General features: G+C 38.4%; 1 protein-coding gene across 11 annotated transcripts in view; it reads left to right on the forward strand.

The window, feature by feature from the left end:
- QKI (QKI, KH domain containing RNA binding) overlaps window positions 1-24079 on the forward strand; it is a 112577-nt gene that overhangs the window by 69392 nt on the left and 19106 nt on the right. For all 11 annotated transcript variants that reach the window (XR_013984730.1, XR_013984731.1, XR_013984732.1 and 8 more), the window contains exon 5: window positions 20295-20382. Coding sequence is in view for 8 of the 11 variants with exons in the window: in XM_081000726.1 (XP_080856852.1) it covers window positions 20295-20382 (88 nt within the window). In the remaining 3 variants the exon portion in view is untranslated. The remainder of the gene's footprint in view (window positions 1-20294; window positions 20383-24079) is intronic.

The raw sequence follows: 24079 nt of genomic DNA on the forward strand, positions 1-24079 counted from the left end.
GTGCATCTGCTTCACATGCTTTCTGTTTTCAGTGATGGTGAAGCTGCCATAACTCCAGACTTTTGCAGACACTACCACAAAGTATTCCGTGTCCAGTTGTTCTGGCATTTTACCTCCTTCCATAGAACTAAATAATGGCATAATGACCAAAGCTTTGAATATCTGTATGGGAAACTCAGGTTTGATATTTGCTTACCTGTGTAGCTCATTAGTTAGTCCTGATCATCAAATTACCTTGCAAAATTGTTCTTTATTAAAATAAAGCCACAGAATAACTAGCTTCCTATCTGATAATTATACAGGCGTCATAACTTGTATCCTGAGTAGCATATGCAGGGAGACATATTTTCTCCTGAGTTCTTGATAACACTGTTCTCTAGAGCCATTGCAGACCTGTAGGCCTCCGTCTTTCAAACTGCACAATCTAAAAGACTTGCCCTGCTGCCTATCTGCTAGCAGTGATTTGGTTGACACACCTGGTCATACTGTTTTCATCTTTCTTTTGCCTGTGATCCGGACCCTATGCCATCTGAATGAGAAATGGAGGTTGCTTCCCTGTAAACGGAGTTCTTCCCAAGTGCCATTGTCTAGTCAGGTATCCCTACCACTTCCCTCTTTTGGGAAATATTTTTTTTATTTACTAAAAGATAGAGAAGCAGAGGGACTGAGCAGTAGCTCTGCTTTAAAGACTTTATCTCCATGTGTTGGATGGTACTTCCTGTGCATTGGTAGTTAAAAGGTTCCAGTGCTCCCATCTATTACTTGGCTAGACAGGGTCACTTAGGAAGAATTCTCCTAACAGGTAAGGGACTTCCCCTTTCTAACTCCAGTTTTTGTGTCATGTTCCAGGTCTTCCAAAGGTTGATAAGCCCCTCCCAGAAAAAGTAAGTTGGGTTGTGATTTTTCTGATTTATAGAGAGAAATTTAGTGGTCATTCTGCCTCTTCATAAAGGGTTGGCTGTGTACAGTTGTAGTTGCTTTATTTTCTAAGTCATCTTAACTTGTGTAGTCGCAACTTGGTAAAACTGACTCATGATACTATATATTCCACTAAAATGGTAAAAAATTGATATTTTTGTGGATTTATTCTGAGCACTTACACATTGTAAATCGGAGAAGCTAATATTTGAAGATAATAGTGGTTAAGTTAATAAAATTTTAAAATGCCAAGGACTAGTAGATGGAATCCTAAATGGAATATATTTGTGAATATAAAAGGTTCTAATTATGATAATGTCATCTTCAAACAATGCCAGGCTGTCTGGCTTGATTGATCTGTCTGTTATGCTGAACATTTGCGTGCCATTTCATGTTCAGGCATTTACTGATATAAATAGTAAGGACTCTTTTCTCTAGGATAAGGCCCTCTTTCACAATGAGAATTACATTAATCATACTTCTATTTTAAAAACCCATGCATTTTAGGACTATTATAAAGTATTTAGTTTGGAATAGAATGTTGTCATGTCAGACACATAGTTTGTACCAACAAATTTTAAGATTTAAAAAGAGAATGGGATGGCTAACAAACCACACCAATGGCTGATGTGGAAATGAATAAAAATTAGTTAGCTCTGGGCTAAACTGTAGCGTGATACCATTGCAGCATAGAACATTATTGAGGGTTTGCTCCCAAAATAGATGTTAGGAAACCACTTCTGCAATAAGTGGGTGGCAGCAATCTGTTGGCACTGACTGCATAGCATTGGGTTATTTTAACCAATGAACTGTACTCTGGAGTATTATGTAAAATCTTTTGAGCTTCAGCTATATTTGTGGCAGATATTTGCATATTAAAACATAGAGCAATGGATGAAGGATGGTAAAAAGTACTAGTTGAAGCAAAGGGCAGTGGGAAATAACTTAACAGATTTATCCATTTAATGGAGATTCTGACAATTTGCTACAGATCTGGATGACCACTGGTGTATAGATCAATCTGTCAATTCTAGCTTCCACCTCCTAAATTTCATTATAGACTTGTATGCAGGAGGTGCTATTGGGAATCTTAAATTAAAATTGGGGGAAGGAGCACTTGGCTGATATTCCGTTACCTCCAAAACACATACTAAGCCCATCTTCTCCACACCCACCCTTTATCTAAGCATGCATTGTGCATTCTGATATGTGGGGCTGGGTTAGATTGTCAAATTACTCAGTCAACATCACTCGGTTAAATTAAGAAACTTCATTTAGAATCAGGAAAGTACAATATTGCAAAATATAAGCAAAATTTTGAATAAGCTAAACTAGAGAACATCTAATAGGTATTCCAGACTTTCATAGTCATGGGTAACTATTATTCAACGATGAGTTTTCCTTATCGAAACAGTTTCCTGTGAGCTTGGGGAAATGTGCTCAGTGGTACCTTGGGTTACATACGCTTCAGGTTACATACACTTCAGGTTACAGACTCCGCTAACCCAGAAATATTACCTCGGGTTAAGAACTTTGCTTCAGGATGAGAACAGAAATTGCGCAGCAGCAGCAGCAGTGGGAGGCCTCATTAGCTAAAGTGGTGCTTCAGGTTAAGAACAGTTTCAGGTTAAGAACGGACCTCCAGAACGAATTAAGTACATAACCAGAGGTACCACTGTAAAGGGATCTGAACTCACTAGTCTGGAGTAAGAAGAAGGCCAAGGGACTTTTAGTCCGCATACCATGGATGAAAATCTTTCCACAGTCTGATGGGACAGAGTACTGCCACCTGCAGTTGTATGCTTCACATGTGGGAGGTAGGCAGCATTTCAAAAGTAAAGTGTAATTTGATGTAGCGACCTGTTCAAATAATAAAGCAGTCCTGTGTTGGGTGAAGCAGCTCTTACGGACCTAATTACATGTGGCATGAAAATATATCAAACTGAATCCTGATACTCTGCCCCTTCTAGGAAAAGCTGCTTAAGGTAGGGGTAGTTTGGAGGTTAGAATGAGAGGAAAGGAATGCTTAATGTTTTGCCTTCTTACAACTTGTCTGTTCTAAATCTTTCTGCTTACCATTTGGTTCACACATGACAGTGATTTGAGAGTGTTCTGGACTTTTTTTTCTTGGAACACTGGGATCTGTTGTTGAATCACAACTGGCTTTTTCAAAAATGGTTTTCAGAACAGTGCAGGAATGGAAGTTGTTTGAGAAACCCAGTCCTTGTTGAATATGCAAAACATTATTATTATTATTATTATTATTATTATTATTATTGATATTAATATTATTATTATTATTATTAAATTTGTTAGTTGCTTTATCTTGCCCATGGCAACCCAAAGCGATTTAAACCAAAAGCCAAATACCCCATGCTCCCAAATATACATTAAAATTAAGGGGAGAAATACATGAAAAACACTCCACCCACATTTAAAAGGCCACAGATAGTTCAAAGGCCTGGTTATAGAGGAAATATTTTGCCTAAAGATATATAGTTGCATGTTCTTTGAATACTCAGTTAATTGCTTGGATTTTTTTCAGAAATAAGCAGGCAGATAAGTGTGTGTACATGCGATGTACAGTAAAGCTCTATGTTTGAAATCTAGACATCAGTACTTCTTGGAGAATTGAGGTCATTGAATATATCAGATAGGTAGAAGGCACAAAAGTGTGTGAGAGCGTTCAGGTTTACTCAGAGAATAAACCTAGTAAAATGAGGGATGGTAGGGCTAAGATTTATTTATTTTATTTAGCAGGATTTGTATACCACTTAATCATCAAAGCCTCTAAGCGGATTACCTTACAAATACTCATAAAATTAGATGTTGAAAGCCAAGTCAGATTCACACATCTGGGTAAACAATTTTTTTATCAGGTGCCAAAAACAATACAATGGATGTTCCTGCATAATATGAATAGGCGGGGAGTACAGGTGCTGCCACACTGAAAGATTCATTCCTTGCATGTGCAGAATGAGTATTATATGGCCCTTAGAGAAATAGCAGTTCAACAGATCGAGTGGGCAGCTCTGCAATGTTCGACAGAGATCACATTGGAGTTCAGCATTCAAATTTATGTCCGAGGGTTAATACCTTTGAAGCATAGAATTGTCCTGATGTATATATAAGCTACCAAATCTTTTCTTCCCCAAACAGCAATAAGATAAGATTACCAATCTTAATCATAGCAAAAGCGGATGTATAGAAGACTGGGGACGATCATCATAATCTTATCCCTAACCATTTGTAGAACTTAATTTGCTACCAGCCTAGTTTAATCATCTTAAAACTGAGGCATGCGTCCTTAATCCTAATTCGAAAGCTTGCCCTAACTTTAGTATCCCATAATCTGTTGTAGATACCACAAATTCCTTTGATCCATAAAATGATGTATAGAAGAGGCCTGTTTTAAAAAACTTAAATGGAAAATACACCAAGATCTTTTCATAATTAAATTAACTATCGTGTTTTCTACATTGCTTGTCTTTCTATTCTATGTATCTCTTATAGCAACCATAATTGAAGATTAAGACAAAACTAATTTAAAACAGATTGAAGTGTTCTCTGTCCCTGATCCCCTTCTTACAATGTACTGTACAGTTATCCTGAATAACTCCTTAGGTGTTGTGAAAACAAGGAAATGTTTGTTTGCTGGCTTATTTGCATCTTTTAAAATCTGTTTCTTCAATTATTATTTTCTCTAAAGTAATGGTAGTTGAGCACATGTCAGCAAGATTTAAGTAGAGCTATTGCCCAGTACATGTGTAGCATATCCTTTTAAAGTGTTGGCTTGGGTATTGCCTTTGTTATAGTGAGCTGTAGAGTTATGACCAAGTGTTCATCCTGTCCTCCTCATGTCCAGGAATACCGCAACTCCCTGCTGCCCCTGCCACTTGTAGTGTTACACCTCTTGTCCCAGTACTCATGTCTGACATAGAGTGATACATGCTTGACTTGACTAATACTTGAATTTTTCATTCATTTCCTCTGAGGCATTGCTGTTAAAGAAGATCACAATGTTGCTTTGTAACTAATGTTCTAAACTGCATGACAGCATAAGCTAAGATTTACCTTTCATGTTTTAATTCTGAAATCAGAGTCTACCAGTAAGATTTTCTAGTGCAAGCACATGGCTGCTTCTAACAACTACTTGTGTTAATTTGTAAGCATTTGGGGTAACTGACTTGAAAAAGCAGTTTTTAATATGGGGTATGTATGTGGTAACTCTTAATTGATGCAGTTAGCAATAAGCTGTAGTTAATCAAATGATGCTAGGTGTGCTGTGTTTATATTTTTGCAGTATGACATAGTAAAGCAAGAAACATCAAGCTCTGCTGAGCTCCTGAATAAACTTTGGTGTATGTTTAAATCTATTAGAGAACTCTGTTGGCATATAACAAGAAGTCATGGAAATATTTCAGACATGCATGGAAATATTTCAAATGTTTCACTGCGTAAGCATTGACCTGCTAGGACAATAAATTTGTGCTGGGGTGTTGGTGGTAGAATCCTGTCATAAAGCCTAAACCTGAATAATTAACTTATGGCTGACAGTCTGCTTGGGAGACTTTTTATTTGTACTATCTTAAATGTTTTAAATATAAGAGTTTTGAAAAGTATAGTTAGAGTAGCATGGGTAATTTAGTCAATTGCAAATGTGTTGTTGCAATATGGGGTTCAAGAATTATGTCTGGCATTCAACCAAGTTTCCTCAAAGTAGACCCATTAAAGTTAATGAACATTGTTAAGTTAGGTTCATTCATTTTAATGGCTCTACTCTGAGTAAAACTTAGTTGGTTACCACCCAGTGTATGGATTAATGCTTGGAAAATACTGCCTGGCTAGATGTCCCATAAATTAATGAAAATGTTCATCCATATAAATTGCTGTGCCTTCTGTGCCAAGCCAGGCATGATGATAGTATATGAATGCATCTTTGCCACTGATTTTTTGGAAAGTAGCAGCAAGTAGAATTCATCCAGTTTGGGACTAAAGGTGGAAGTCCCCTCCCCCTTCTTCTGTAGCAGCTGTTTGCCGTAGTAGTAAAAGTATGGGTGCCAGCAATTGTACCTGGATCTTTCCCTCCCCCGCTGCTTTGGAGATGATTCACCCACCTCTCTTATACACAGTTTGAACCTCAGTGGCTTCTGAACTTCGGTTGGGTTCTTGAAGAGAAATTTCAGAATGAAATAATTAGCTTTATATATTTATAAAACAACAAATCTGTACACATAAACCTTTAATCGATGAAAAGAATGCATGCAAATTTCTTAATTGATTTGAATGTGACAAACTTGACTTTCAAGAATAAAATGCCTATTCCTAATCACTCTACTAAAATTAGGATACTCATTGTTTATATGTGGATCTATTTTTTCCTGCTATTACTATAGATTGCATTTCCAGCCTCCACATTTTTGTTTTCTTTTTCAAATGATAATTGATACAGAATTTTGTGTTTCAAAAATATTTTTATTGATTTCAATAAAACAAAATAAAGCCGCTTCAAGTAAACATATAATCTGTTACAGATACAGATTATAAAATACCTAATACAACAAATGATTAAATTATTTTAGAAGAGTTGCAAATATTGGCCAGCATTTTACAATTTCTCTCTCCACCCAAAATATGAGCTATTTTCTTCTGTAAGTAGAATTAGACAATGTCCTCTTAAGAAGTGCAATAGACAGGTTTTATTAACTGTTGTAATTTTCACTGCTGATCCCTTATCCAGTTTTCAAATATTAATAAAACTTAACATTATAACGATAGTGATGACAAATGTGACTTTCTCTTATGAATCCATAATCTTTTCTGCAGCTGATCTACTTTTTTTGTCTTGTGACACAACTCAATTCTTGGTTGCTGAACTTATTTATTTATTCAACAGGATGTATAGACCACTTAATCATCCTTAACATCTAAGATGTGCATAGAATATTAAATTCTCATTTAGAGATACAAGTAACTTGTTTTTAACATTTGCCTTTAAGCTACATTTTATCAAAATATAAGTAAAAGCAGCAGTTACTAAAATATGTTGTAGGCTAGTGTAAACAAAGACCTTGCTACATATGGTGAAGGGATCTGCCTATTAATAGCAGATAGGGAGTTCCAGACAGTAGGTTGATTCCTTGCAAGTGGGGAATGAACATTACATGACATTGTAAAACTTCCAGTTGGGCATATATGGGGAAAGCTGATCTTTCCAACTAGACTGGTCCAAAGCACATTGTACTCGTAGTATTCTATTTAGAAAACATGGTTTTAATCTTTTAGTTGAAGGTATATATTGACTTAGTAATAATATAACCTTTCTAGTAGGAAGCTATGCTGTGAGAATGCATCTCCCCACCTCCACCCCAATGTGCAGAAAGGTGTTGCTGCTCTTTCCAACCATGCTGGGCCATTTTAATCTGAATAGAAAATCTGTCTCAGGGCTGAAGTACAGTAATTAGCTGTCTCTTCAGAGTGTCAGAGCAAAATTACCATTGTAATGGTTTAGCTGGAGGATAAAAGGATTGAATTTGGGTCCCTTTGCCTGCCAAACTAAGTTGCCATGGGAATTTTCAAACGTAAGAGGCGTTTACTTAGAGCAATTTGAAGGGTTTGAATAAACTCATAAATTATGGTTTTTAGAGCAGCAGCAATCTCTGCTTTCTCTGGCATAGGCTGAGCAGCAACATGAAGGCTGTTAGAAACTGCTTATGTTTAATGAGAACAAGTTGATCCATGCTCCCATGCAGACTATCAGCTTATTAAAGCTAAACTGTTTCTGCTAAATACTGTACAGTAAGCACATTTCAAGAGAGACAGTTTGTAACAAATCCCTAGAGTAAAAAACAAAATCTGATTGCTGTAGATGTAAATTGAATTTCCCTTGCTGGATTAGATCTCTTTTCAAGTAATACCATTAAAAATGGTTCTTTATTTTGTTTCAGTAAACATTAACTTGATTTTAACTTTCCTCCCTGCATGTAATATTTATTACAATACTTGTCAAATCTGACTATGGAGGGGGTAAAGGGACACTGAAGACTTCATTTGAAAGCAAATAAGATGTCTGAGCACTTTGAACTGGTTCTTTTGGGTCACGTGTAAACATTTGCAGAGACCATGCTCATTCTCACTAAAGAAGCTGGGCTTTGACCTATTGACTTGCTAGTCAACTTTGACACTGTTTAAATGTGAGCAGGTAGATTCTCTTTCTGTAAATAACTTAAGTAATGAACATTGCTCATGCTTGTTTAACCTTCAGTTGTTCTTGATGAGTCAGCTGTAGATGTAACAGTAACTTTTGTTCTGTTCTGGGCTTTAAGAGCATGGTTTTAATTGAAGCCTTTGTCTTTTATTTTTATTGATACCAAATTGGATGTGACAGAGCTACCACTCCTATCTATACCGTGTGTGTGTGTGTGTGTGTGTGTGTGTGTGTGTGTGTAAGAGAGGGAGAGAGGGAGAGAGAGAGAGAACTATTTTAGGAGGGGTGTGTGAAAGGGGCAGAAACATACCTCACATAAGCTGGCTGTGCTGTCTCTCTTGATGTACATTTGTCCCAACTTGGCTGACACAATGTCAACTAGGCTAGGAGAAAAGTGCCTGGGATTGGCAAGTATTTGGGAAGGATTCAGCTGTCCTCATTCATGTGCTGATTTTGATCCCCAAAACCTGTATTGTGCAAATAAAAGATGTTTGGCCCTCAGCTTATATTTGTGATGTCAGGCTCCAAGGTTCTCTTCTGGCAGTTCCCTCATTGTGAGAAGGGAAGTTAAAAGGAACCAGGCAGAGAGTGCCCACCCTGTGGAATGCCCTCCTATCAGATATTAAAGAGATAAAACAATTATACAGTTGTCCTCAGACATCTGAAGGCAACCCCGTATTGGGAAGTTTTGTTATCTGATGGAAGTTATCTGATGTTTCATTTTCTTTTTTAAATATTCTGTTGGAAGCAGCCCAGAATGGCTGGGGCAACCCAGTCAGATGGGTGAGGTACAAGTAATAAATTACTTGTAATAAAAGTGCAAGATCAAGCCCAGTATATGTCTCAGTTTATATGTTGCCCTTTAAAACCTAAAACTAAGTTTGAGATTCAAGTATCAGCTTTCCGTTCAAGTTAAAACTAGCTAAAAACTCACTCAGTTTTGAAAATGAAAGCAAGTGAAAACTAGAGGGTAATTTACACCTTAAACATAAGTTCATGCTCGGTATAGACTTTATTTAAGGTGTGCTTCATATAAATTTCAAGTGTTAGAGACTCAGTGAATGTTAAGCTCAGTATTTGGTTGAATTTCAAAACCAGCCACACCTTCTTCAGTTTTAAAACTTATACAAGGAGTTTGAGTCTTACATTTTCTGAAGGGCTTCAAGGGCACGCCCTTATCTTAATTCCATCTATTGCCTCCCAGCCTAAAAATAAAAATAAAAAATCACATCCCTAGAGGGCTAAATGGACCTACACTCCATATTTCAAATTTCTGTTCCCTGGAATTTGGTGCAGCCCAGCAATTTGAGCCACACATCCTTATATTCTTCAAACAATGACCTCTTGATCTGCTTGGTTGCAGGAAGAGGTGAGGGAAAGTAGCCAAAGCTATATATCTAGGGCAATCTAGTGATGGAGACTGCCCTGTGAGCAGGATTAGAAGCACCCACTGACAAAGCATTTCAGCCCTAGTGATAAAGCACTATTGTAGCACGCTAGTCTGGCAAATGTACAAGCTCAGCAGCAGGATAAGGAGCCCAGGGCAAACTACTCTCCTCACCTAAGAAATGCCAAGCAACAAAGTAAAAGTTATGTTACAACGGTTGCACATCACCCCAGTCTCTGCTGAGTGATGGCAAGATTCCAGGGGATTCCAGGATCATGCTTCCGTTGTAAATTCAGGCACATCATAGACTGTAGAGTTTAAATATAAATGGTTTATTTTACACTTACATACACCTAAGAGCAGGGATCGGCAAGGGTTACCTCACCTGGGCCAGTTCACTCCAGTGTAGATTCCTCCGTGGGTTGGATTGTGCCTGTGTGTGAGCACATGCGCCCATGATTTCCGGCTTCTGCGCAAACTTGATTTTCGGCACCAGTTTAGCACAGTGCGCGGAGACTCCCCAAGTGGGCGGTTCGGTTCGGGGACGGCTCGTGGGCTGGTTAAATGACCCCTGTGGGCCACTTGTGGCCCATGGGCCTTAGGTTGCCTACCCCTGCCTAAGAGTTTTCAATGAAAAGGGTGCATGCAGGCCCCATTGATGCAAAACTTAGGTTGCTAGTTAGAAGGTTGAAAGCTAGAATCTTCAAAGTAGCTTTATCTGAAAAGCTACCTTTTTAAAAATAATAATAATATTTATTACTTTTCCAAAAAATTTAAACACTAAAAGAAAAGAAAGAACACATACAATACAATACATTAAACTGACAAAACAATGCAACAACAATAAAATAAATCAAATTTCATTCAATATCTTATATTTCATTCACTTATTTCCAGCGACTTCCTCACACCTCCCTTTTTGTATTCCACTTCTATTATTTGTTTCAGCAATTCCTTTCCATCTTACTCTGTTTTCTGTTCTATAATTATCTTAACACATTCTTACCATACTTTTCCTTTAATTTTCTATTAATCTATTTATACTTAATTCCTTATGACATTTCTACTAAAGCCATGTAATTTCATTCCAACATTTTTCTAACATTCCTTAATTTTACAATATTTCTATAAATAGTCTTTAAACTTTTTCCAATCTTCTTCCACGAACTCTTCACCCTGGTCTCGGATCTTGCCAGTCATTTCCGCCAATTCCCTATAGTCCATCAACTTCATCTGCCATTGTCCAACATTTCAGTGTTTTCAAGAAGCAACCATTCTTCAACCAGCAAAAAGCAGATGGTTCACAACGAAGTTTAAACGTCTGGCAGGGCAGGTCCACCTCCTTCTTTAGCATCCATCAATATCTTAAGCTTAACTCGAGGCTTCCTGCTATCTGAAAAGCTACCTATACCATTCATAGGGCCAGCTGGACAGGCACAGCTCAGGGGGGACTTCAACAAGTGAAATAGACAGTGATGTTTGTATGGGGGGGGGGTGGATTTGTTTGGTACTGCCGGGTGGCGCATATGGGTATAAACCAGCCCCGAAGAACTGGGAGGGCTCTACTTAAACCAGACTGGAACAAAAATGTTGCTGTTTAAAAACAAAAATGTGGAAGAGCAGCTTTTAAATTGATAACTGGGAGAAGGCTGGTGAACGTTCAAGATATATCATTCTGAAGGGTTGAGGGTGAAAACGATTGAATGTTCAAATGGAAGAGGGCAGAACTAGACAATGCAAGTGCAGGTGGGCATAATAGCCATTCAGTGAATCCAGGTTGCTTTAGATTAAAACATATGTGCCAAAGACATTTGCAGAGATACACTGTATACCAATGTTTAAATGCTAATGCTAGAGGTATCCAGATCAAAATGGGTGGGCTGGGGTGCTTGGTTTGAAAGAAAAGCATACATAGGTATTTTCCTCATAGCAGAAACATGGTGAAAATAAGTGAATTAATGGGACACTGGTGTCTGTGGATATAAACTCCACAGCATACACACATACACTTTTAGCTTTTGAATTGGTGTTAGCAACCTAGTGTGTAGCAGCTGTGAAGAAAAGCTAATTCCATTTTAGAAATCATTATGAAAGGGATGGAAAAATAAAACTGCCTGTCCCATGATGCTTTCCCAGCCTACCTAGAGATGCTAGGGATTGAACCTCTGAGGCCTTTTGTATGCAAATCATATGCTTGACCACTGAGCTTCAGCCATTTTATCAAAGCTTACATTGTGTTAAATCAGCATTGTTTCCCCTATACAACTCCCTGTTTTTGACCTCTTAGTACAGTGATTCCCATTGCGGGTCAGGGCATCCCTGGGGGTCGGCGGAACGAACCTTCCCCTGCCAGGGACTCACTTACCTTGTTAATTACACAGTGAAAGCCTTACATGGACCATCCAGCCTCTGCTCCCAACTAGGACTTGTTTGCTGGCAGGGGAAATACTTGTGAAAGAGTTGCTGGATAGCAAGTGAGCTGGGATTGGGCAAAAAAAACACTCTTGAAATTGGAGGGGGTGGGGAGAAAGTGCAAACGGCTTGCTCCACGGTGCAGGTTCACATACTTAGCAGTTTTTTTAAAAAAATAACGTAATGGATCCCTTCCCCTTTCTCTCAACTTTTTTACTGAAAAGAACTTCTAATCGTTTTCAATGGCTATCAAGTTTAGAGGACTCTCTTACTACTTGTAGGTGGGGTTTTCAGTGAATATTGTCTTATGAATTTGGGGTTCATGACTCATCTTGGGAGACCAACAGGGGAAATCGCTAAGCAAATTTCCATTATGATTAGCACAACAGCTCACCCTCTGATGATTGAGTTTAGGTGCTTCATAAAGTTGTCCAGATTATTAATTTTATCAAATCTTGAGCTTTGACTTCTAGGATCTTCTCAAAATTGTGTGAAGAAATGGAAAGCCAACATATGCAGTTACTTTTACATACAGAAGTGTGTTGGCTGTAAAGGGGGGGAAATATTGAATCAATTCTTTAAGTTACATGATGAAGTAAAACTTTTTTTGACAGATTTAAAATTTCCATGTGATCAACTTTGCATGGTTGTGTATGGTAGCTTACTTGGCAGACATTTCTCACATACTTGAGTACTCTGAACACAAGCCTTCAATGTAGTGATGTGAATTTTTTATTTTTTATGTTGAAGATAAGATTGAGGCAGTGATTTTAAAAAAACATTTATAGCATAGTAAAAAGTATCAAAGAAAATCCAGTGCAAAATCTTAACAGCATATAATATGGTCTTCAACGTTACTAGAGACTAGAATTCAACAATTTCTTTGCCCACCGCCCTCCAATTATTAAAAAGAACACTAAACTTTTCAATTATGTGAGTGTTTAGTGTGTTAGAGAAGAAAAGCTAGTTAGACAATAAAAGGTTTGCCAACTATATTAAACTAATAAAAACCATGCTTTGTCAGACTTTCCAGAAGTCTACTTACAGCAACACCTTAGCAGTATAAATTACTTTATTCATTGATACAGACTTAGGTGTAGTCTGCTTTCCATTGGAGATTCTTCATCTCCCTTTTGCACCCTCAGTTTCACCCTCTTTACTTTGAAGGAGAATGCTTACAGAAATTTCTGACATTGGGAAACATGCTTTTTAGTCAATTGAGAGGAGAGGTATTGGCCAAAGAAAACAATTAAAAAATTGTGGTGTGCTTTTACACCATAAATTGTTTTAACTTGTGTTTCTGGATCACAAAAACGAATGATACAATTTTCAGGATTTGAAAAGAAAAGACTGTGGAACAATTATTATTGTCCTTGAACATTAATGAAACATTTAATTAAAAACACCAGCTAATTTTAAACGATGGCATAATAAACAAAAACTATATTGTGGGCCATGCAGCCACGTTTATAGAGAGTTTTGTAAACCAAATATATGGATAAGCCATCATTTCAAAATGATACAATATCCACAGCCATGGTAGAAGCAAAATTATCAGGTGATATAGGCAACCCCACCTTCTGACAAGATAGAAGTGGAAGGTGGGGTGTTGCAGTATTTGCTGCATTTCCAGTACATAAGATTATCTTTCATATGTTTATACTTACTATCCATTAAAGCTGCAAAATAAATCCAAATACAGAATTAAACAGCTTGCTATTTGTAGCTTTGTGATCTGTCAGCACAAGACTGCTGTAATTGTAGAAATTGTGTCTGTTAAAGTTTTAGCAACTGAACTATGGACTTTGAATCCAGACGGAAAACAGCATTTGTGTGCATGGATAGTAAGTTTGGAAATATGTTGTCTGCAAATGTCCCTGGCAGAAACAATATCTAAATGGTTTCCCCAATCTACCGTCAATAACTCTGTAACTGCTTGCAACTGCCAGTTGTTATTTTTCTTTTGGGATTTAAAGAGATACTTACTTCTCACATACTTGAATACTCTGAACACAAGCCTTCAAGGTAGTGATGTGAATTTTTTATTTTTTATGTTGAAGATAAGATTGAGGCAGTGATTTAAAAAATATGGTTATGGGCATGCTGAGTAGAAGGTGGTAGCCTCACTAACAATATGACTAAAAATATGACTAAAATGGTCACATTAGTGCATGTAGGTTTTTTCAAGAAGTTATCAAAGTCCCTGTAAATTACCTGAATATTTCTACTTTCAGAAACAAAAATGTAAATGCAAAGCTAGATAATTTAAAAATCTCTGGCAGCATACTCTGCCAGTCAAGCAGTCAAGTCTTTCAAATGTAAGGTCATGTGACTGACACATTTGTCCTCTAAAGAGAGGACATGCAATTCTTTCTTTAGTACTCTGTATTTTTAACTGGCTGAATGCAAGTCTTAGCCAGAAGTAAGATGAGCTGTAGCTACCCAACAGAAATAGCATTATCATCATTCTGGAATTTATATGCTGGTAACAACAAAACACTAGTGGAAAATAACTTGACTTGGGTTTATAATGTGTCTTGTTTAAGCTGAGTAACTTTATTTGTTGTGCATGTACATTTTTATAACGAAGTTCTTTTTGCATGGGCTGCATGCTGGTTTGTAATATGTATTATCTCTGGCGGTTTAGAGGATGCATACGTTTGAGTAATGGCATAAGAAGAGCCCTGCTGAATCAGATTAAAGCCTATCCTTTTACTAGATGCTAGTGAAAATTCCACAAACAGGAAATGAGCACAATAGACGTTTCCCCTGTTCGGAGTAGTGCTGTCTCTGATCCTGGAGGTAGTATGTAGCCATCACCACCACTACCACTACTAGTTGTTGTTGTCATCGTTATTATATCACCCATCATCAGTAGATCTTAGGATGGTTCACAACATCAAAATACAATATGAAAAACACAAAATACGTAATAAAAAGTCCTTGAGGCATTGCAGTCCTGAGCCATTTAAGGCTTTATAGGTCAAAACGCCTAGGGATGCGGGTGGCGCTGTGGGTTAAACCACAGAGCCTAGGACTTGCTGATCAGATGGTCAGTGGTTCGAATCCCTGCGATGGGGTGAGCTCCTGTTGTTCGGTCCCTGCTCCTGCCAACCTAGCAGTTCAAAAGCATGCCAGTGCAAGTAGATAAATAGGTACCGCTCCGGCGGGAAGGTAAACGGCATTTCCGTGCGCTTCTCTGGTTCACCAGAAGCGGCTTAGTCATGCTGGCCACATGACCTGGAAGCTGTACGCCAGCTCCCTCAGCCAATAAAGCGAGATGAGTGCCGCAACCCCAGAGTCGGTCACAACTGAACCTAATGGTCAGGGGTCCCTTTACCTTTACTAGGTCAAAACCAGCACTTGAATTGGCCCTGGAAACTAATTGACAGCCAGTGCAGTTTGGGCCAGCATCAGTGTAATAGGCTCAAAATGTCTTGCTCTGGTGAACAACCTGGTCACTGAATTCTGCACCAGGTGAAGTTAATAGCCTTATTTCCCATGAGTTGGCCCAATCTCCTTTTAAAGCTGTCTTAAGTTGGAGGTTATCACTGATTCTTGTGGAATGCAATTCCGTAGATTAATTAGTGAACTGTATTAGATTACGTAGGTGTATTCTGCAAGAGAAGCATTTATTTGTAGGACCACACATCCAAATAAGCAATCTCTAAATTTTGTACCTTAGAAATTCCAAATATGGGCACCCTTTTTCTTAAAAAACAAGCAAACAGATAAGACGCACCTGTATCCTTGCCTGCCAGAGGCAAACTTTTAAAGGAAAGATGGCACCTCATATGAAATGGCAAACAAAACACCATACCTCCAATTTACCACCTGCCTTTCTGTCAAAGAACTGCAAACTGTCTAAGTACTTGGATCTGAATAGGGTAAACTTGGTAACTTCTTTCATGGGTATCTCAGCTTCCATCAGCAGGGTTCCCATGGTGGGGCTTGGTATTCAGTTGCTATGCAAATAGTGTGGTGAGCTTAAATGTTTATACATTTTTTTGTATAAACAGCTCACATTAACTCGTGTTCATGCCCAAAGAATATGGTTTTTAGCCCCTCTTATGTACAGCAGTGTTACCAAAAACTAAGTCAATATTTATAATTATATAAGTTCCATGGTAGTGACTCTGAACCTGGACATATACAAATGTATTCACTCCTGGCACTTTATCTTGTTGCATGTTAAATAACTAGAAAAAGGAATCATGGGAAAAGTTGCAATTAGAGCAAGTATCATTAAATAGAAAATGTCCAGGTGAAGAGAAATGTAAGGAGATAATGCTAGCTCCCCCCACCCTCAGTGTGTCTTTAACATTGTGGCCATTAAATTTGTCAGTGAAATAGTCTTTGCATATCATTTGAACTGAACGCTTACTTTGAAAAAGATAAGGCAGTAGCGTTGGCTAAAAAATAATGCTGTCAATTTACTGTTGCTTGGCCTAAGCACTGTAATGTGCATCATAGATTTATTCCAAAGAAAGTATGCCATATCATACTAGTTTGGTGCTGCATATCCTGCTGAGGTATTTGCAGGGATCCAAACTTGACTTTCATATTTATTTTTTAGTTACCAAGTTGTATCAGAAAAGAACAATGGGGTTGACAGTTTAGGGGCCAAAAATATTTAACTCAGAAATAGTATGTCTTGTTTTCATTTGGTATCCATTCTTAGCTGTTAGTAGTAATTTTTATTTACTTTCGGGAAGGGTCACAGCTCAGTGGTAGAGCTTATTGCATTGTATTGGAAGGTCACAGGTTTAACCCCTGGCAACGTCTCCTGCTTGAAACCCTAGACAGGCCCTGCCACTCAGTGTAGACAATACAGAGCTATATAGAACAGTGGTCAGACTCAGTAAAAGGTACCTTCGTATCTACTATTCTTCTGCAAGTGCACTTAGTTGAACATAATCCATGCTCATTCCCTATCACAATTCCTTTTTCTTATTAGGGTTTATTTCAGTAAATCCTGTTGTTTCCTAAAATGGCTACATTTCTTTCAGAACTTTCTTCATAAATTCATTTCTTGAATGAATCTTTTCCATCTTTAATGGTACCATTCAGTTGTTCCCAAAGTTGCTTTGGTGCATCCCATCTGGGCTGCAAGAATCATAGAATCGTACTCTAGTCCAACCTCCTGCAATGCAGGAATCTCAACAGTAAGTAGGAGTGGGTGGCAGGAACTACCAGAGAGTAAGACCCATTGGCAGCACTGCAGAACTGTTGTGTCGCAATTGGGCAAGGAAACGAGTGGGAAAAGCCTCTCCCAAGCATCCCTCCTTTGTTGCAGCCTGTTTTGAGTTAAGAGTACTGGTAACTATAAAACCATATGATAATTTTGTGTCTTATACCAATGTTTCATTTTCACAGTTATCTCACAGTGTTTTTGTGGGTCCATGCAAGTTAAATGCAAGTACAGTGCTACCTCTACTTACACACACCTCTGGTTACGTATCCTTCGGGATACGCACATGGCAAACCCAGAAGTATATTTTCGGGTTTCTCCACATGCGCAGAAGCGCTCTACTGCGTACATGCGCAGAACAGGCACCTCTGGTTGCAAAAACCTCGGGATCCAACCGGAGCTCCGGAATGGATCCCGTCCGCAACTGGAGGTACCACTGTATTTTGATCTTAATGGTGTGTAACATTTTTGTCTCAAACTGGATCCGCAACAAAATGTTGTGGTGTGGAGTCCTGCTGTTTCGACTTCTATCCACTTGCACAGTCAGCATTCTGTAACAACTGAGAACACGATGACCTCTTTAGAACTGAGTGATATATTGTCCAAATCCACTTTTGAGTCTATATCATGATACACATTTCATAATTTTTGACCTGGCAATATATTGCAAATCATGGTGTGTGCATGCTATGCAAAAATCACAATGTGGGAAAAACCTCAAAGACAGCCAATGGCTCGACATAGCTCCATCCTAATTTCAGACATTGTGATATATCAGTATATTGTGATATTTAGCTGGTGATAGTATTTCATTGTTGAAACCAGGTATCGCCCAGCCCTAGACCTCATGGGCTGTTTTTGGAATCACCCCACTTTCCTAACTATTTTTTGTATTTCTGCAGATGGTTAGTGTCCACCGAAGCTTGGTGGTACCTCCCTCTTGCACATGAGTGGTGCCTTTTTGGCTACATAAACAACGGCACTCATAGTCTGGGCATTGTAGACAGAGGGAATGACAGTGTACTCTTGAAGCTCCAGTGCATATGTGGAAAAGTCGCTTTAGAGATAGCACATTCAGTAGAGCAGGTTTATGGGTTTGAGCCCCACTTCAGGCAAAAAAGATTCTTGCATTGCAGGGGGTTGAACTAGATGACCTCTTCGTCCTTTCCAACTCTACAATTCTATGAATGCTATATGGAAGCTGTTTGATTGTTGTTGTTTGTGCTGGGCAACTGAGGGTGATTAGCTTGTGATTAATCACTTTTATGTGCTCAAGATTCTTGCTCCTGTTGTCTGGTGGAAAAAAATCTCTTACATGGAATTCTCCCATACTTGCATGTGAAGTCTAAAAATGATTTCAACTAGATTTTACTGTATGAAATATATATAAATATATATATAGTAGATCCTAGTATATATATATTCTAGTGTGTGTGTGTGTGTGTATTCTAGTAGATCCATATATATATATATCTACTAGAAAAGATTCACTGTAGTTTCAGTAACACCTAGCTTTTATCTAACATTTATATCATAGTAAAAAGTATCAAAGAAAATCCAGTGCAAAATCTTAACAGCATATAATATGGTCTTCAACGTTACTAGAGACTAGAATTCAACAATTTCTTTGCCCACCGCCCTCCAATTATTAAAAAGAACACTAAACTTTTCAATTTTGTGAGTGTTTAGTGTGTTAGAGAAGAAAAGCTAGTTAGACAATAAAAGGTTTGCCAACTATATTAAACTAATAAAAACCATGCTTTGTCAGACTTTCCAGACTTACAGCAGCACCTTAGCAGTATAAATTACTTTATTCATTGATACAGACTTATGTGTAGTCTGCTTTCCATTGGAGATTCTTCATCTCCCTTTTGCACCCTCAGTTTCACCCTCTTTACTTTGAAGGAGAATGCTTACAGAAATTTCTGACATTGGGAAACATGCTTTTTAGTCAATTGAGAGGAGAGGTATTGGCCAAAGAAAACAATTAAAAAATTGTGGTGTGCTTTTACACCATAAATTGTTTTAACTTGTGTTTCTGGATCACAAAAAAGAATGATACAATTTTCAGGATTTGAAAAGAAAAGACTGTGGAACAATTATTATTGTCCTTGAACATTAATGAAACATTTAATTAAAAACACCAGCTAATTTTAAACAATGGCATAATAAACAAAAACTACATTGTGGGCCATGCAGCCACGTTTATAGAGAGTTTTGTAAACCAAATATATGGATAAGTATCATTTCAAAATGATACAATATCCACAGCCATGGTAGAAGCAAAATTATCAGGTGATATAGGCAACCCCACCTTCTGACAAGATAGAAGTGGAAGGTGGGGGTGTTGCAGTATTTGCTGCATTTCCAGTACATAAGATTATCTTTCATAAGTTTATACTTACTATCCATTAAAGCTGCAAAATAAATTCAAATACAGAATTAAACAGCTTGCTATTTGTAGCTTTGTGATCTGTCAGCACAAGACTGCTGTAATTGTAGAAATTGTGTCTGTTAAAGTTTTAGCAACTGAACTATGGACTTTGAATCCAGATGGAAAACAGCATTTGTGTGCATGGATAGTAAGTTTGGAAATATGTTGTCTGCAAATGTCCCTGGCAGAAACAATATCTAAATGGTTTCCCCAATCTACCGTCAATAACTCTGTAACTGCTTGCAACTGCCAGTTGTTATTTTTCTTTTGGGATTTAAAGAGATACTTACTTTATAAGACTTGATGGAAGCCCAAGATATCCTCATGTGCAGCTTCCACTATACAACCATGTTTCATGCAAAGCTGTTAATAAAGTTTTCCATTGCAGACTGCCTATAGCTCTGCATGTCTGCCTTTCATGCAGCTCTGTTTGATAAAGTCTATGGTATCCAAAATGTTGTGTGAAAGAGAGCAGCCTCCAATTCTACTATGCTGTCCTTCTAAAAAGCTCAGTGCTGTTTAGAAGTTATGAATACTGACTTCCTTCCAGTGTTCTTAGAATGTAGGAGGAGGTCCAAGGAGAGTAGTGTTTTAGATTTAGGACTGAAAAAATAGGGACTTCGTGTAGGTAGAGTTTCTCTATTTTGCAAACATGTTTCTACTTCATATATTGAAATGTGATAAGCTTTTGCAAGTGCATTGATACTGTAAAATACTCTACTAATAGTCTGCTTTATTTGTTCAGGCAGAAGGAGAAGATAGCCTTAAAAAGATGCAGTTGATGGAACTTGCAATTCTCAATGGCACCTACAGAGACGCCAATATCAAATCACGTAAGTACAACAGAAATGTGGGGGCTTTATATGCGAGGATGCTTTTAAGCTGTGTTTGTTCGCATTAGATGGGAAGACAAAATGTTGCCTGTGTTACATATGTAGCCCACTGACCCCTGATAGATCTTGCCATTTCCATAATCTTGACTCCTACACAGAAAACATCTCATGAATGTGCTTCACATGCCCTATCTTGCTTTTCCAGAATGTGCACACTCTCAGTTTGTGTAGTAATATGACACTGCTGTACTTATAATGTCATGGCATCATACAAAGTGAGCAAAGCATGCTGCTGAGAGGATTGGGATTAGGCACATTTCTTTCACATCTTAACTCTCCTTAAGAGTATCTTTAAATATTGATCTAGCTGTGTAAGACCCACTTTTCTTAGAAGGGCTTCTGCATGACTGGGGTTAACTTAGATCTAGCCATGTGAGCAGAGGCTGATTGTATGGTTGCTGGCAAAAGAATTGGCACCTGCAAGGAAGGGTATATATGCCAGTGCTGTAGGAAAAACCCACTGAATATAGTTAGTGTTTTCTGTGTAATTATTGGCATGTTTTCCCTTTTTTCAACTCTTCAGCTATGAGTTCAGTCATATATTTTTTGCAATGGTTCTTAATTTCATTCAGCATGTTTTCAGAAACTGCATATTCAAGGTTATCTTAAAACTAAATGTCTTGCACTAATTGGGTTAGATTTCAGTCATGTTTGAAACATAATTAACGGGCAAATCATTGCACTTTGAGGGTAAGAGTAGTCAGCCTAATCACTAATTGATATGGGCAATAATTTTTCCTGTCACTGCCTTCTTTCATTTAATGAACCACAGTCTCGCATAACAAACCCAACAGAGACTTACATAATGCAACTAAGTTGGCTCATTCTGTTAGCTTTAACACAGAGCTTGTCCAGAGAAAAATGGATTTCTGGTATGTTAAGGGGACCTAAAATTATTCTTAGGCTTTGATCAGTGTGTTGGAGGCTCCAGATGCATGCATTTAGGAAAACCGCTTTCATTGAAAAGAGGTGAAATGTTAACAAAAAATTATCTTCCTGCTGTTCTAGTGTCTCTTGATATCATCTGTATATGTTTAAACTGTGCTTAAATTGGTTAAAAGAACTTAACACTGAAATCCTGTCTATACTTGGGAGTAATTTCTAAGTAAATATGTATTGGTTAAAACCTACAAGTCTAATTGATGCATATGGGACCTTGCAATCCAATTAAAGCTCAGCTGATTTTCAGTGATTTTTGTGGAGTGTCTTACAGGTAGATTTCTCAGTAGCTGAATTTTTCCTACATTTTAGGCATGTATCTTGAAGCTTGCTTGGAACATTAGCAGTCCCTGGATTATTTGCTTTCTTTAAGTGGATGTAGTGGTGGTGATGGGAGGTTCTAGCTGCTGTAGTTCTAGATATAGTGGAAATGTGCAAGCAATATTATGTTGATGTTTTCAGTAAAGTCTGATTTATTCCCAGGCACCTCTGGGTAGGGCTGGAAAAGACTCCTGCCTGAAACCAGGAGAGTTGCTTTAAGTCAGTATAGACAATACTAAGCTAGATAGATCAGTGTTCTGACTAAATAAGGTAGCTTCATTCATACGTTCATATAATTTGAGGGTCTGTACTGTGGCGTGTAGGGAGTTACTCTTAACTAAAGGTAGGGTTAGCAGCTTTTTTCTCTACCAAATATTTGGCACATAGTGTTATGTGCCTCTGAGCATATGCAGAATGCATTTCCTTGGTTAAGGGAGCTCCTCCTTGTTTACCCAGGTTTTTTTCAGAATCTAATTTCCTTCAATCTGTCTGCCTTCTTTAGGATAGCAGTGGCCCTAAATGTGCTACACTGCCACATTTCTTTTTTTATTTTTATTTCTAGCCCGCTCTTCCTCCCAAAATCCAGGGCAGCAGTACAATAAAGTTGATACTGAGGGGTAAGCTCCCAGGGGTTAAGAAACTTAGGTCCCAGGGTTTTGAGGGCTTTGTATGCTAGTAACAACACTTTGAATTGGGCAAAGAAGCATACTTGCAGCCCGTGTGGTGCTTTTAGGACCAGTAATACATGGTCCTGTTGGGTTGCCCCACTCAATGAGCACATTACAGTAGTCCAGGCAGGATATCACTAGAGAATAGACAACTGAGGCCAGACTTTCCCAGTCCAGGAACATCTATAGCAGGCAAACCAACCTAAGCTGGGCACAATCACTTCTAGCCACAGAAGCCACTTTGGACTCCATTGACAGGTTGGAATCCAGCAATACTCCCAGAGTATAAACATGTTCCTTCATGTGGAGTGCAGCCATCCTCCCCCCACAAAAAAGTTGTCTGTCTAATAATTCCTGGACACGGGTACTACCCAGCCACAGTACTTCTGTTTGGTTAGAATTCAACCTCAGTTTATTAGCCCGTCACTGCTTCAAGCCCTAATCCAACACCTGCACAGTGTCTGCTGATTCAGGTGGAAGAGAGAGATCTGCATGGTATCAGCATGCTGAGGACATCATGATCGAAATCCCCACATGACAGTTCTGGATGATTTCATATAGCTGCTGGATAATGTTGGAGACAGAGTGGTACCTTGCAGGTCCCACAGTTCAAAAGCCATTGGCTGAGCAACCGTGTCCTAGTGCTACTTTTTGGTTGGAGCAGAGCCATTGTAATACAGTGCCTTGTAACTTTCACCTCCCTGCATCATTCCAGAAGCACACCATGGATCATGGCATAAAAAACAATGGAGAGTTCAAGGAGACCAGCAGAGTTACACTGCTCTGTCTCTCTTCAAATAGAGGTCATTAGTCAGAGTGTACTTGGCTTTTTCAGTGCTAAAACAAGGCTGGCATGAGTCTAGATAGTTTGAATCTGGGCCACCCAGTTTAAGAGTAGAGAGCAAGTTTTCCCTTCTCCACAGAGGAGAGGCTTCTCTTCCATTCTCTTCTATAGAAACTAAGTAGGCTCGCAAAATAGGCCTTTCTCTGCTAGCCCTTCTTATGAGTAAAAAGCAGGCTAGCAAACATTTTGTAGACTACCAACTTTTTGGCTAATTTACCAGGCTGATCTTCGAGTCCGACCTGCCTAGGCTGTTAAAGTAAACAATACTAGGGTAAATGAACCAGTGTCATAATTCATTAGGCTGCTACATGTTTTCATAGTTGTGCCAGTCACCCTAGAGCCTATTCCTTCACTATGAGTGAGCACAGTGTTTGTGTGTTTGCATTTGCTTCACAGCATGCACATGCCCAACTGTACTACAAATGCAGCCACTACTGTGTGGCGTTTAAAAAAGCAAGTATGTGCTGTAACAGCATACATATATGACTAACAGCAAGAATGATTCAGCTGTATTTTACTGCCGCCCCCCCTACTTTTCGTGGTTCCATTCTGGCAACTGGCCACAAGGATAAAATCCAGACCAGGCACCCTTAAACGAGAGGTATTGTATAAAATTGATGCAGGTATTAATGTTTTTTTAGTAAAGGCAAACCTTGCAAGGTGCTTGTTGTCTGGTTGGTTCTAGCATAGGGTAATTTAGATATGAATATAGATATAGATACAGATTTAGAGACACCCCAACAGCACTGTAGCTAATCTGTTCTTATCCTATTTACTGTTTCATACCAGTATGCCTAGCACAGGGAAGGGGAACACATAACCCTCCAAATGTTGCTAGACTCAAGCTCCCAACATCTCTAGCCAG

Source organism: Podarcis pityusensis (assembly GCF_964106645.2).
Source record: "Podarcis pityusensis genome assembly, chromosome: 3".
NCBI classification, from domain to species: Eukaryota; Metazoa; Chordata; class Lepidosauria; order Squamata; family Lacertidae; genus Podarcis; species Podarcis pityusensis.